General features: G+C 35.5%; 1 protein-coding gene across 1 annotated transcript in view; it reads left to right on the top strand.

The window, feature by feature from the left end:
• LOC145673521 (23 kDa integral membrane protein-like) overlaps positions 1 to 15,681 on the top strand; it is an 83,209-nt gene extending 67,528 nt beyond the window's left edge. The window contains exons 4-5 of the mRNA XM_081743298.1: positions 397 to 567; positions 15,123 to 15,681. Coding sequence (XP_081599424.1) covers positions 397 to 567; positions 15,123 to 15,188 — 237 coding nt within the window. The 3' untranslated portion in view covers positions 15,189 to 15,681. The remainder of the gene's footprint in view (positions 1 to 396; positions 568 to 15,122) is intronic.
• Positions 15,682 to 16,201: the final 520 nt, after the last annotated feature.

The following is a 16,201-nucleotide window of genomic DNA, read 5'->3' as shown; positions in this document are numbered from 1 at the left end:
TACGAGTAATGTACCTCATGCAAAATAATACGAGGTACATTATTCGCGCACTCTTGTTCGACCTTTGGATTATTTTTTTTTCTATTTGAAGATATCACATAATTACTGTAAAATTACGGGCATTTTAATTTCGCAGTGATTAGACATTTTAAGCATATATATTCCTCCCAATTGACCGTCCCTAGCTTGAATGTTTTCAGTAGAAGCTTATTTCTAAAGGCTGAGAAACCCATGCTCTCTTATATACTCATATGTACTTTCTATGAAGCTCATAGAAAGTGGTCATGTGGTCTAGTGTTTTGACTGAGAAAATGACTTTTTGTTAACTAAGTAAATTGCTATTGTGTGGAAATATTATAAAAATGTGTAATGTTTATACATATATCGTAATTTCAGTTCAATTGCTGTGGAATCGAAGGTGCTAGTGATTATCAAGGTCCAATTCCAGGTAACTGTTATATCGGACAATCAGAAACGAAGCCGGGATGCAAACAAAAGTTCAAACAAGATTTTCAAAAGCACGTGAAGATTCTCGGTATATTGGCTATTACCATAATTGCAGTTCAGGTAATATAATGAAGTAAAATAGTGAATAAGTAGTACTTTTCTTCTATAGCATTGAAATTTAATCGAGACACTAAAATTTGTGTAATTTGAGTGTATTATTTACGCTAGAAAAGAATTTTATGAAATACAAAGAGTAGTGAAGATCAACAAATGACGAGTATGCTATATGTAGAAAGTTAGATAAAAGGCATATGAAAATAACTAAAAAAAATAAAATATGTGTTTCTTAGAAAGATATATGAGGTAAGCACTTATAACCGTCAAAGACTCGCACCTATTTTACTTACATTCGCACTCGTGGGGGGTAGTATCTTTGCCTACTAATTAGTATCTACTAAAACACCTTTATTAAAATTATTAAATAAATAATGTCTCCGATGTGTTCTTATGAAACCACACGTTAGCATTCTTTTCTGTGATATAGAAATAATTACTTATATATTCAATTAGAATTGATCTCTTAAGATAGTAGTGGTTGGAATATTTTCAGCATATAGTAACATGCAATAGTTTTGCCTGCAAAAATAGTTTTGTAAGTGATGGGTTAAGTAATACGAAGCAGTTACCAATTTCTTCTAAATTTTTAGTATATGATTGAATATTCATATATGCTATATGCAATTTGACAATTTCTTACGAAATCTACAAATATCTCTCGAACATATGCAAATATCCAATTTGTATTTAATTGTTTATCTTCCACATTTTTTCCCTCCTAATTAAATTGTCTTAAAATGTCCGACAGTTTATAAAGAAATACGTACCAATGTACAAATTGTAACTTTTTAAGAAGGTGTCAACAATTATTCGATATAGAAGATATGTCATATTTCTACATGGTCCCCCTCACTGTTATGCACATCTTCCACCTATCTTGTTGAGAACGAATACCAGCTAAAAGGACCTTGATGAGTGTGTTAGAAGCCGTTCTTTGACAGCCTACATAACAAGCTCATCGCTGTCAAACTGTATTCTTAGCAGATGTTGCTTAAGTTTAGGGAACGATGAAAGTCACTTGAAGCAACATCTGGAGAGTGAGGAAGGTGCTTAAGTAATTCAAATCCGGCTTCAGCAGTAGCAACTGAGGTGAAGTGACTTCTGTGAGGAGGAGTATTTTCCTGGAGCAGCAGCACTTTACTTTCTAGCAACAGTCTGCGTTTCTCCTAGATTGCTTTCCTAACTTTTGGAATCAATTTTGAATAATAGTCACCTGTCATTGCGTTTTTGCCCTGGGGATAATCAATGGACACTATGCCTTTACTATGCCAAAAATTGTGGCCACAAGCTTGCCTGCTAATTGCATTTTCTTGAATTTATTGGGGCGGAGAATCGCGGTGCCTCCACAGCATACTCTGTTGCTTGGACTCTGGTTCGTAATGACGCATCCAGGTTTTATCTTTGGTCACACATCTAGCAAGAAAGTTAGCCGGGTATTTCTTAAACAAGGTCAAATTTGTCTCTCAACAACGGACTCGTTCACGCTTTTGACCAATGGTTAACATTCGTGATACCCATCGAACGATATGTTGTTCACCTCAAATTGTGGCATAAAATTGTGCCTATTGAACCGAGTGACAAGCTAGTAACTTCAGCTAACCTCTGCACAGTAAATCCTCTGTCAGCTATTATCAGGTTATTTTTTTCTTATGTGCACACCGTTAACGGCACCTGATGCATGTTCACAGCTCCTCCTGCCGCACAGGAAGTCACGTGACCAGTTCTTGATGATTTGGCATGTAGGGACACCTTCACCTAATACACTCACCATGCCTTCATGAACCTCCTTTGGTATTAATCCCTTTCTCTGGAGGTATTTAATGAAGGCTCCTTGTTCAGATTTATCCAATTTCTCAACCGTCGCTCTCCTTAACCTGAAAAACAAAGCATAACATTAACATTATACAATCGACATGCTTAGAACTTTATGTCTAAACATTCAAAGAGTACATTATGCTGCGTGTACAATTTCATATATTTCGGATAATACCTTTTATATAAGGGACAACAATTGCTTAACACCCGTCGTATATCTACAGCATCCTCACTCCAGATATTCATTGAGTGTGTTTGAGAATACTTTATAACATCACAAATATACAGTATTCAGAAAGTGTTCTAATCTCTTTTGCGTCGAATGCTGTGTCGAATCATGATCCTACCTTCAAGCCTGTGATCTTTCCAGATTACCTGAATATGTGGATGCTTGTTATCTGGTCTATCACATTGTCTGTAAATAACCAGCTACATGTTTCTATAGCTGTTTCCCAGTTTCACCCGATTTGTTTTACACTAGATGGTTCTTTTACAACATTGCTTTCTGCACTTAGTATTTTGATGTTCTTCGTAACAGACTAACAGTATATTCCTTTATAGATTTGGGGACATAAGACGACAGAATGTTGTCTTCAAGATACTTCACGAAGCAAGATTGTTCTTATTACCAGCCATTCTGCCATCCAGATTAGTTCTCCCATTACGTACATAATTGGAATATTTATTACTCATATTTACAAGGCCATCATCTGGAGGAAAATGTATCATTTGCTTTACAATTTATTATCTCAAGGTTCAAAAATCATTAAACATATTAATATAACATTATTAAAGAAATTGATAAGAAATCATCTAAGATGTAGACGGTATTTAATAGATGACAATAATCTTTTCAACCCATTCTGCATCTTCCATTAAACAATATATGAGAAAGAAACAAACAAATTGATGTAGTAGAAGATACGAGTTTAAAATAGGTGAATTCCTAGTCTTCCTAAATAATAACTATTCGCATAATAGAGACTTGTGTTATGACTCTATCAAATAAATTACTTTGTGGGCGTCCATAAGGAATTAGTACAGAATATGATACGCCACGACATAAAAATAACTGAAGTTATGGTTTATGGAATCCAAAGGTTTAATGCTGCATTCAAAGAAGCTTTCAATTGATCTAATGTCTATCTTTATTGCTATTTCTGCGAGATCTATCTTAATTTTGTCTTCCAAGCTGCATTTAGACCACCTATTCGTCAAACGCCATGCAGCTAGGGCACCCAATTGACACCTCTTGATAACATAATCGTATCCGGTAAAGAGACTACATCTCTCTGCAGTCCTAGTCTCTCCCATACTAAAATCAGCAAACAACATGGGCACAATTTTAATGTCAAAATGAACATGTGTTAATATCAATAAAATAAAATAATAGAAGCGAGAAGAAACATGATTCATGTGTTGATGTAGGGAAAAATTTAAACAAACATAATGAAAATTGAAGTCGATGGATATTTGTTGGATAGAACTACAACAACTAGATGCGAGCCACAGAGAGAGATTGGAGGAAAGAAGAAGAAGAAAAGAGAGCACAACTAAAAAATATAGAATTTAAACGTATTAAAAACCCTAACATTATGATCTTCCATTTCAAGAAATGGAAGAGCAATATAGAAATAACTTTTATATTTAATGTCTCCATGGCTATTCTAGTATATAGGGAATACTTCAGAAAGTCATGAGTCACTTTCAAACTGAAGACCAAACATGGCGGTCAAGTTAAATATACAAATTCCATTGGAACAGTAGAGTTCTGAGACACATTTAGAATAATGCCAAAAGGATAAATCACATGATTTTTTGCGTACGGTTCGGTTGCATGCAAAACCTTCCATTTCAGACTACTAATGCAAAATGGACAAAAAATGAATTAGTTCCATTTTTCTTCTGGTTTCTATCAGGAAGGACCAATATTAGAAGTCTAAACTATTGTAATGAATAGTTACAAATATTCAAATGCAAAATTCGATGTCTATTAGAGACATAGCAGACCGTGCATATTTGAGAATTCGATTGTGAATAAACGGCATTGAATTTAAGATGTTGAGATAAATTATAGAATGTAAGCAAATTTTTTTTCAAAGTAATATAAATAAAAGCTTTGCTTGAAACAACCAAAAAGGGGCTACTTGCTTGTCATCTCTGAAGATTTACCTATTCCGAACACCCAGGCTAGATTTCAAGATTTTGAATACAATGTTCTAATTCGCACAGACAGAATCAACACCTCAGACCTGAAACGGGTATCACGTCAGTCTAGTTATGTGAGTTAAGTTATTGTCACCACTGCTTGAGGATTCGAACCCGTAGTGAATCCGTGATTCTACTAAACACGGTAAGTCGGAGTACGAAGACGATATTTTATTTATTTCCTTGTGTTTAAAGAGGATTTTGTACACAGATGACCAGAACTGGAGATATTATCCCCAGAAGAGCAAACATGACCCCGAAAGTACCAGTTAATGAGAGTTTTCACGCCGGGTCGAATGGCCCATTCCGCTTAAGTTTTAGACCAGAATGCTTCTGTTTGGGTTAGGGCAGTCACCAGGCAATGTAAAGAGGCTAGATTTTAACACTAGAGTACGAACATGCACAAAACGAAAGAGTGTTTTCGTGTGCTTGTGTGTGGAGGTAGAGAGAAAAAACGAATAAGAGTCGAAAAGAAAAATGAATAGATTGAGAGAGAAAAAGGAAGATTCAAAGACGTGACAAGTTGTCAAGAAAGACAGATAGACAGACAGAGAGAAAGACGAATATAAATATGAAAAGTACTGATCCTTACAGTGTATGATAAAGATCGCACACAGTGTTTACTCGGATTCTTGGCACTGATTCCTTGTAATTTCTCCTACCACAAATGAATCTCTGTTTGCACTGATTAGTTTAAGTGGAAAGATACTACCTGGAGAATCGGACCGAAATTTTCCAGTTGGAATACTAGCACTATAGCGATACCCCATAGGTTACTCTTCCCCAGATTTGTTTAACAAGTTGTGTAGTGTTTCGTTCTATAAACAATAACATGGAAAGTGGATATTTCAGACGAATGACGTCTTTTACTGGCAGAACTCCTGGTAACTCCGTAGATTACTTACCCTTTCACAAACTACACTCAAATTATCACTATCATGACATAGGTGTTCTTAAAGATTGTCCGTTTAATTAGTATGAGATATTAATCTTCGATTCTTCACTACTATTACGTAGAGAACTTTGGCTTGAACAGGATTTGAACCTATGTAATCTTGCTGTACTTCTCAGAAGTTAACCACTGGGCCAAATGTCACGATGTTTAGGACTGATCGTTGAAACAAACTGGCTTCTTCCTGTAAGATTATTTACACCAAGTGCACTTTGCAATGTTTTATTCGACAACCTGTAGACAAATTGCTGGCTACAAATAAATGAAATAACGTACAATGTAGGAATATATACAGGAATAATAACATATTTTGCAGTAATTGCGCCGTGTAGTGCAAAACTCCGATCGTAAGTGTAATAATAATAAAAACAATAATAATTATAATAAATGTTGACTTTCACAGAATAGTTGATACATAAACGAACAATTATATCAATAAGCTCTTGTACTTGCAAATCCACTCACACATGCGAGATTCGTTTGCATGAATCTCATAAACGAATTATTTAAAGATTAGGCTCTCGTCCCATTTTCTGTTCCGTTTCCGAAAAAAGCCACGCATGTGGCGTTTAACTTTCATAAAATCATGTGTCGAGGGATCGATCCTACAAGATATAAAAGCAGTACTACACAGGTTTCTGTCGAACAAGCTTGTGTTCAGCTTGACACACAATATTTAGTTACGTTCTAGAGAGTGTGGAGATTGGTTCGAGTCCGTTGGGAAATATTGAATACAGTGCTTGTTTCTACTTTAGTCAATATTGTAGAAGTTCAACTGTTTGTTTTAGTCTTTCGTAGCAATTATTATTGATAATGTTTAGTACCGGTAATAGGTTGTGTCTTTGTATACTGCTTCATTCCATTCTGTAGTTTAAACATATATATATATATATATATATATATATATATATATATATATATATATATATATATATATATATATATATATATATATATATTCAAATAAATTCTACCGTAATCCCTCTTATTTTGAATGTAAACGACATTTAGAATTGGAAAAGGACAAATTTGAACAACTGCAAAAAGTAAAAATTAGAAAAAGTGGATGATATGATACACCGTACATATGAACATCACAACTACAATAACATTGTAGCTGAAACCTCTCGTCTATGGTGTGTACGATTGGGAGGATTTAATGTATTCAAGTTCTGTACCACTCCCATCATTGCAAGTTTATGTGGAGTCTCTTCTTTTCTTATTCCAGAGTAGTTGAAATGTGCAGATCATTTTAATGCTAGGCAACTTCAGTCAGTAAGCCCGTTCAGAAAATATACAAACTACTACACTTTCGCATAGCATAGACAGATGAAGATTAACCCTTTCCGGCACCTGGTTTCTGGGCTATTTTTTAGACTTTCAGTCAAGCAGCTACTGCATCGTCACTATTTACCCTAGGATCATGGTTCATACCTCATTCTCTTCAGAATGGAGCTGTCTTTCAAATTATACCACTTGCATGTTCATACCATATACCAGGAGCGGGAAAAATGATGTCAAAATGAAAATTTTGGAGGGAAATTTTTTCTCCCAATTTGGGCCCCTCTGGAGCAGCCCTGTGTGAACGTAGCTATATATATAAAAATCTGATAAATAGTACTTGATATACTGAATTTTTGTTCCAAATTTCAAGTTTCTATCTTGAATACCAAGGGCGGGAGAAATTTTATCAGGAATTCCCACCATGCCCCAAATTACCGTAAAACACCATGATCTCAGGTAAAAAATTTCCTGAGACATCCTTAATTACCCAAGGGTCTTGTTTCGTCAATCATTCTCTTCAGCTTAGAACTGCCTTTCAGGCGGTATGACTCACGTGTCTCCATCATGTATCTAAGGCGGGAAAATGAGGAAAAACGGGATACTTCGGGTCTAAATATCCTTTTTTCAACTTTTAGCCCCCCTGGACCCTCTTGTTTTAATGCAGAGATCTGAAAAAATCTGGTAAATACTACTAGATGGGCTGAATGCTTATGCACAATTCCAATTTTCCAGGTGCAAAAGTAAGCCCGCCAAAAAAAAATATACCGACAATGTCCCATATTACCGTATACAGAGGGAAATTTTTAAACATTCCCTGAGACATCCCTAATTACCCTAGGGTGATGTTTCGCCCATCATTCTCTTCAGAATAAAACGACCTTTTAGCCAGTACCATTCTCTTGTCCCCATCATGTATCTAAGGCGGGAAAATCCCGTGAAACGGATTTTTTGGTAAAATTTCCCTTTTTCAACGTTTAGCCCCTCTGTACCCCTGTTTTAACGCAGAAATCTGAAAAAACTCTGGTAGATACTACTCGGTAGACTAAATGTTTGTGCACAATTTCAATCTTTTACGTGCAAAAATAAGCCCGCAAAAAATACCGAAAATGTCCAATATTCCCCTATACAAAAGTATATTTTGGTAAAAATTCCCTGACACTTCCCTAATTACCCTAGGGCCATGTGTCGCACATCATTTTCTTCAGAATAGAACTGCCTTTCAGGCGGTACCATTTACTTGTCTCCATCATGTATCTAAGGCGGGTAAATGAGGAAAAACGGGATTTATGGGTAAAAATATCCCTTTTTTCAACTTTTTGACCCTCTGGATCCCCCCTGTTTTAACGCAAAAATCTGAAAAAAAATCTGGTAAATACTACTTGGTGGACTCCATGTTTGTGCAAAATTTCAATCTTCTACGTGCAAAAATAAGCCCACCAAAAATACTTTACATAACCCCCCAAAAAGTATTACACGAAAATATAAATTTTAGACTTATGACGTCATCACCTCCTATGTGTCGACGCAGGAAGGTGTGAAACCATACGTAATGTCTTCTACAATGCCTCTGGACTTGAAAAAAAACGGACGAAAAAGCTCAAATAGGAGAGTTATAACGCAATGTACCATGAAACACCCCGTATGGTACAAATTGTACCATGGGATCCCTAAAGGGTTAATGTAATCCTGAGCCAGATTTTGGACTAGGAAATCGCAATGTGCATGCGTTGTTCTCACCCAAATAACCTCACGAAGAAGTTCCACAGAAGTAGGAGGGGCGTGAAGCATTTATCTCTTAACATTCCCCACAAGGAAGCATCACATATGGTTAGGTCCCTACTTATAGGAGGAAAAAGAAAGTCTGTCTTTCTAGAAACAAGTCGTTCCGAAATCAGTTTCTCTAACATTACATGGCTTCCATGGCCTATGTAGGGCGTTACTCCATATTGTTGAAAAAATTCCAGATAGAATTAAGGTCAAAAAAGTCTGTGAATCTTCTTTAAATTGAACTATGGCAAGATCTTTGTATCGTTAGCAGTTGCTGTTATTGTCTTACCGTTCGTGTAGCATTAAATAGAGTTCTATAACACAATAACTTGACATCGCCGTCTACACGGTTACCTATGTCTAATTCAGTTATCTCCGGGCGAAATCATAGGATATCTCTCACAGACTAGGGGCCGCGGTGGCTCAGTGGTAGAGGGTTCACCTCTGGTGCTTGGGCCCCGGGTTTCGATTCCAGCCCCCGCCAAGTGAACTTTGTGGTGGACAAACACCGTGTGCGTGGGATTCCTCGGGGTTCTCCCGTTTCCTCCCACTTTCTTCATTCCACCATTTCATTCATTACTCATCATCACCGTCTCCTTTAGCCTAACCGGCTAAACATGGGACGTAAAACACAAAAATTTCATTTTTTCTTTCACATACTAAAACTGCACGTTGTGTTTGTCTCGTGAGAAGCACATGTATTAGGTAAGAATAAGCATAAATGTCTTTCACCATACGAGAAACAATGTTATGTTCAATTCGACATTAATAATGCATAAAACCCATGACCATTATAAAATAATACTAATAATTAAACTACTTATTTCATAGTTTTGTTTTTCTTCTCCCATTCTACAAAATCATTAGAGTCGCTTTCTGTGAAATAACATATTTTATTTTTACCCTTCATTAAAGCAGTAAAAACAAATAAAACTTTCTCTAAACTTGTGAAATAAATCTTGCGCAGTATTGATTTTGGATGTTCCCTGTTGACAAGGGTTACAAGTACAAGGGTATCTAAACTAATGATTCACAAATTGTGTATTTAAGAAATAATTCTAATTAAAACTTATAAGGACACATTTTCATTATAACGTAAAGGTACACATGTTGTCATTTCGACAGTGTACGCATATTTTTAATCCTTTTTACTAATTTTACTATTTAATAAATATCGTAAGGCAATTAAATATAAGATAACATTTAAAGCAACAAACAAAATTTATTAACCATAACTATATTAAATGTATTACAATTTTGAAACTTTTACAACAGCAGAAAAATTGTTATTGAAACTTATGAAACATTGGGATAATATATATTGGTGTAGTTCACAAACTCCCCCAGTTTCTTTCCTTACATTTACACACATTCTTCAGCACAGTCTGCATATACTCTTCTTTGAGATTTTCCGCATAGTTGCGAAGTTGCACTTGATGATTTTGCGTTGCGTTTTGTTTTCTGGAGTCGATCATCAAGCACGCATTCAACCTGGGGAGCAGTATTGTTTTTCAGAGTCATGTTTATTTCCTGTTTAAAGTCCCGTGGAAAATTAGCCACTTCAGTTATCCTCTTACAAAGACGAGGGGAAATCAACTCTCTGGCATTAAGCTCTTGATAAAACCAAGGCGTGTTTTCTTGGTCGATCTTGTGTAGCACAAGTACGCTTTGTATAAGTTTACACTGGCGATGTTTATGAGTTTGCATAAAACATCTAGCGGCCACCGAATAGTTTCTCTACTTGAAGAAAAAAACGCACACATCATGTGAATTACAGGTTGACACCGGCTTTTGTGCTTTTATAAAATGCAATTATTTCCGGCCTTTTCATGTCCTGTTTTTTTTTCGATTGTGTGATTGAGAAAAACTGCTCTGATCTTTCTGGGTATAAAGTAAAGAAGTGTTACATCATTTTTGAAACCATAGAGTGTAGACGCTACTGGCAGATTATTATTAGGGAAAAACTTAATTCATGTATAAAACGTTTGGCCTATTTCAAGGTGCAGACGAAAGTCAGCTTTCTGTTACCGAGTTCTTCCACAGTCTCCAGAGAGGCAATGCAATTGTCAACGCTCACTTTTCTGTTGGTTCCTTCTATAGTTTTACTCAAACAAATGACTGACTGTGTTGTTATACTAGATGTCCTTTCACCTCCGGTCAAACCAACTCCACTACTTTTTTCCCGTGTAAATATATGATTTGTGTAAGTAGAAGGTTTTGACATGGACGAAACACATACCCATTATGCCGTAGTTTTTTAGTTTGTTTAGCATGTAAATCCTAAAGCTACATCGTCCTCGAAAAGATATTAGCATCTCATCAGTGGTGACGTAGGGCGAAGGACGATGAACAGCCTGACTGTTGGTGATGGTTTTGTCAAAAAATTTCTGAAATATCTGCTGCTTTTTTTCATTTGTTTTACTCAGCTCTCGTGTTTGAGCATCTTCAAATTATAGAGACGAAACTAGAACTTTGTATCGATTCAGAGCCATAGTAGCCCGAAAAAAGCAGTCGGCTAAACTCGTCTTTTCTGACAAAATGACATCATATTTTCATCATCGGATTTTAGAATCGAGGATAATACAAACAAAACAATTAAGGATTTATCTCTTCAACATTGCTGTTCCTGTAGTTGACTTTGCTTTGCCCAGAAGGATTTACTCAGGAACAAATGTTAGCTTTACATAAGTGGTAGTAACTATTTTTCAAATACTATCTGCGTCAAAGACAGGTGCCGCACGTATGTTCTATTAGATCTATCTCCTAAATCTCCTGCAGACCTTGTTATGTTTGGAAATCATCCTCTCATAATGTTGCGTGCTTGGATCCTTACATTTCTAAGAAGATGATTACTTGTCCAAGTATTGGAGGACCCTCTTAATTTTTCTTCATCCACTCAATGAAATATGCAGACATTGTAGAATCTAGAGCCACTGTATTTATTGTATCACTCGACTCACCCTAGCATTGCCTCGTCATCTGAGCGTGAACTACTTGATTCTTCCTCACTTTCACACATTATATAATAAGGGTCGGTGTCAGTCATTCACTACAGAATCTACATCGTCCACTACATCTGGATCGCCCATTTCTTTCTTACATTCTATTCATTCTACATACTTTATCTTCAAACTCTGGATTGTTCACTGACAGAGCTTTACTAGTACCAAGATGGTTGATTTTATGTGAAAAATACAGAAAAAAATAAAACGTCCGCTAATTATGTAAGTCTGTAATAAGTTTATCAACTAAATATCTGCGTGAGAAACTATAAACTATGTCCAAAGATTTAGCACAGTGTATGTAAATGGACACATTGGGTCAGTTTGACCGACAAAATTACCGTAAAGAATACACACGGTATTCCTGACCGATTAACAAAACAAACAAACGTCCGCACGATTCAACGCTCCGGATGAAACAAATCGATATTCTCCATCGCGGTAGGGGTTCGGGGAGAGAGAGGAAGATATTATGGGCGACGAGCGCCATATTTAACCAGTGTTGCCAATATCAGAACTCTAAAATGATCATCGTCCAAATTATCGAAGTGTATTATTAGATGCTAAACAGTCATTAAAGTCATCATTCGTGCGTACGACGCAATAGAAAGCCAAAATATTGTTGAACGTTTCTCTTATAGGAATTTAAAATTCTGTAGAAGTATTATCTGTACTTCCTACATCATATGTAAAATGCATTCAGTTTAGAGTAATTGCATTCAGACGTGAGTAGCACGTACGTTAATTGAAAGCTCTTATATTATTATTATTAATTTATATTGAAGTTTTCAGCATATAGTCACGAAATGTGTCTTCTATATAGTTTGACATCCAAAATATGAATAGTTCATATACAGGAGAAGTTTGGAAGGAACTTTAGAAAAGTTTATTTTAAATTATATTAATTTTGCTGAATAGTTTTCCGAGATGCATAAAAATCTACCTATTCTGAATTCTATCGTATCATCTTGGATAAAACATACGTATGAGCACCACAAAAATTATTGGACTTTGGAGTAATGAATTAGGGTAAATGCATCGATTGAGGCTGCGAAAAATAAAGATTTAGGTCAATCTTCATAATGTAAAATATTATTTACCAGCGATTGTTTAAGTGTTTATTTAATTGGAGTAGTATTGTACATGCAGCAACAAGTATTTTTAAACAGAGAAAGATTTTGTATTTGTTGTAATATGTTCCATAAATATATAATTATGTTGTAATATAAACCTTATTCTCTCTATTACAAATATTGGCATTCTACTAGTATTAAAATGTTTCTGATAGTACGAGGAGGAGTCCGAAATTAAGTTTCTCTAGGCGACTGAGCACAGAAGTGGTAATACAAAACCAAAAATAGCATGTGACATTAAAAATCAGACGTACCTTTAGTTTTCCATATAACTACGACGTACATTCAGCTTTTTGTCATACCGGTCTATAAACTTCAAAAACCTCTCCAGAAATAACAAAATCATTGTTCTACATAGGGAAGAAGCGCCGAACACGTTTGTGACTTCAGCGTTGCTTCCAAAGCGCCTACTGCCAACAGTCATCCCCCATTCTGACGTTTTCGTCTGTAATGGCAGTGCACGTACCTAGTGTTGGGCAGTGGGAATATTCCCGGTGGGAAGGAATTTAAAAATGGGAATATTCCCGGGTTTTTTCCCCTGGCCTATAAATTCCCGGGAAGGAATTCATTTTCATTTCTTTACTTTATCCTCCAAATTATAAGAACCATATGACTAATTATTTTATTTTAATATATTTTGATTTACTTCTAGGTTTTAAAGAATTTGGAGGTTAAAAATTTTTAAATTATTTGACGGTACGTTATATAAATAATAATATGATTTCTTAAGTAGGGTAATTGTTAGTTCCATTTGCATTAAAAAGTAGGGTAATTGTTTAGTGTTGGAGGCCAAAACTAGCAAAAAGTAGGATGATTTACAGAAGAAATGAGTTGATAGTGATGTTCAAGTAGTTAGGAAAGTATGGAACATATTTTTTTTTAAGGCAGTAGGGGATTTATACAAAACAGAAAGGTAAGAGGAAGTGATTTATGTGTGAAAAGAAAGTCAATTGTTGGTAACGAAGATAGAAAACAACGTGCCATGCGGGGCTCTAACACGTCTTCATTCGCTAACGCTCGCTCCGCAATACTGTCTGAATTTAATGTTGGTAACGTAATTTAACGTATGAAACTATAAAACAACCGCATCGGAATAGAATATCGCAAAAAAGTAGGTGCAAAAGCTGGCCCCCAATGCTAAAGAACAGTCAAAATTAGCAAAGTACTAATTTACAAATGATGAAGGGAACCATTTTGTAAAGTAATTTAGAATTATGTAGAAATAGAGATGAAGTACTATTAATAAACCCTGAACCACCATTAGTAATAGACATCGGTCTGTCTCCTCTCTCTGACTCGAATTTCTGAAGAGGTACTCGGACTTCTTTTACATGTGAATTAACGTATGGAATTTCAAGAAATAGGTAGAATGAAAGGTCGTGTATGGCAATGTTACGTGCTAAAATATAAAGATAAGTAAGTATCTTGCAAATTTTGGGAACATTATGTATGCGCAAATGTTGATAAGTTGGTGAGACATGTATCTTCAAGCACTTATCCAATCTAATTAGTTTATAACATTTATAAATTTCATGTGTTTATAATATCAGTTATAGAGTCAAGTTGAGCAAATACACTTACATAGAAATTTAAACTGTTACTATATAATTTTTTTCGCACATATCTAATTGATACAAAATATTGTAAATAAATATACATTTATGCGTACTCTCTAAATATAATAAAGTGTTAATAAAGTAACATAGTACCGTTCAGAATATACATTTTAAAGAGTCCTTTGTGGACAACACTAATAATATGCTGTGATATAAAAATTAATTGAACTTTGAAATCATAATATAGTAATAGAATGCAATTTTCTTTCTGATTGTACATAAATTCCCGGATAAATTTCCATTTTGGGAATTTCCCGGGAATATTCCCAGGGGATATTCCCGAAAAATATCATCCCGGGAATTTACCCATCACTACACGTACCTCCAGTTCTCGGTGTGTCCAGCATTTTCTTCCGCTCCTCGGTGAATTGGCGACACCATCTCTGCGCCATTTGTTTCGACATCACATCAGGCTGATAGACTTAAACGAGGCGGTTATGGATTTCTGCTCCCGATGAGCCACGTATTCTTTCATAGCGGGCAACTTCTCGCAGTTCCTCGTTTGATCATTACGTCAAAACGCTCGTTCTCTCCAAAGCTACCAGGCTCAGACTCAGAGGTTCGTCTCCGCTTTGCGCAAGTGCTGCGACGACGCTATCAATTTAATCGCGGGTGAACGATACCTACTTGTTTCTGAGGGTCTTGGCCGAGTAACAGCTACCTTGTTTCATCCATTGCAGTTCGGTTTCCTGGGAAAAACGAGACGGGAAACGTTTTCCGGACTACTCCTCGTAAATTAATCAACGAATATATTAATCGCTAAAATAATATATTTTCACAGCTTGCAGAGGTTTTGCTAACACTGTTTTTAATGACAACAATTCATGATATTCCACACTACAATTGAATAAGAAGGTGAAATATTCGGGAATCTACAGAACGAGTAGTGTCTTTATATAATTTTGTATACAATATTTGATATGAGGAATTTATAACTAGTAATAATGTAAAGACTAGCTGCTTTGTATATGAACCGGCGTTGTCTCAGCTCTGAATATGAACAAACTCAAGCTTCGTTCATCTTATGAGAATTAAATAACATTTGGTAAATTGTACATCATAGCCTATTAGTAGCAATGTAAATTTAATAACCTGTTATTCACAAAAAAAAAGTCGAGTGTTAATTTTTGAATATAAATTGTCAATTTACAAAAGATAAACACATCTTGTTATTTGAATATGATAATGAAGTTTTTTAAAAAAATGTTCTTATTGAGAGATTTAAGTCAGGAAATATTTGAAAAGAGCTATCAGAATACTGTAATTAACTATTGATAGAACTCAGATATCATTTGTATAAAAAGTGTCAGAATGAAATAAAAGAGCTGTTATAAAGCTAATTTAGTCTTGTTATATTTTATTATGCTTAACCCTCGCACTACCTAGGTACTTTTTGTAACGCGGACTACCAAGTAGGCAGACCATTTTGTGACCATTTGTTAAGATTAAATGTATGTCACAAAGGAAAGAAATTAGAAACGCTCACAAAAATCTAAAGAGAAAGAAGTGAACAATATACAGAGATATGACTGGCAGCCAGTTGTTATACTGTCCTCTAGGAGTGACACTTCTAAATGTCAGTCACATTTTCTACCAACGAGGGGGTACTTACTGGCCACCAACTTAAAATAGCAAATTTATGAGACTAACGTGAAACACAAAATGAATGGTACACAGAATGATAGTAACTGCCAAGTTCAAAAAAGGCGGGATACAGCTAGCTGTTTATTACACTGTCAGTCACATCTATGTCAGTCAGTCAGTCACATCAGTCACTACTAAATGTCAGTCACATCTAATGCAAACTGTGGCTCGGGAAGGCACTTTGTGCCCACTAACTTAAAATAGCAAATTTATTGC

Source organism: Thermobia domestica, chromosome 16 (assembly GCF_964235325.1).
Source record: "Thermobia domestica chromosome 16, izTheDome1.hap1.1, whole genome shotgun sequence".
Classification (NCBI taxonomy): domain Eukaryota; kingdom Metazoa; phylum Arthropoda; class Insecta; order Zygentoma; family Lepismatidae; genus Thermobia; species Thermobia domestica.
This window is presented reverse-complemented; position numbering and strand designations above follow the sequence as displayed.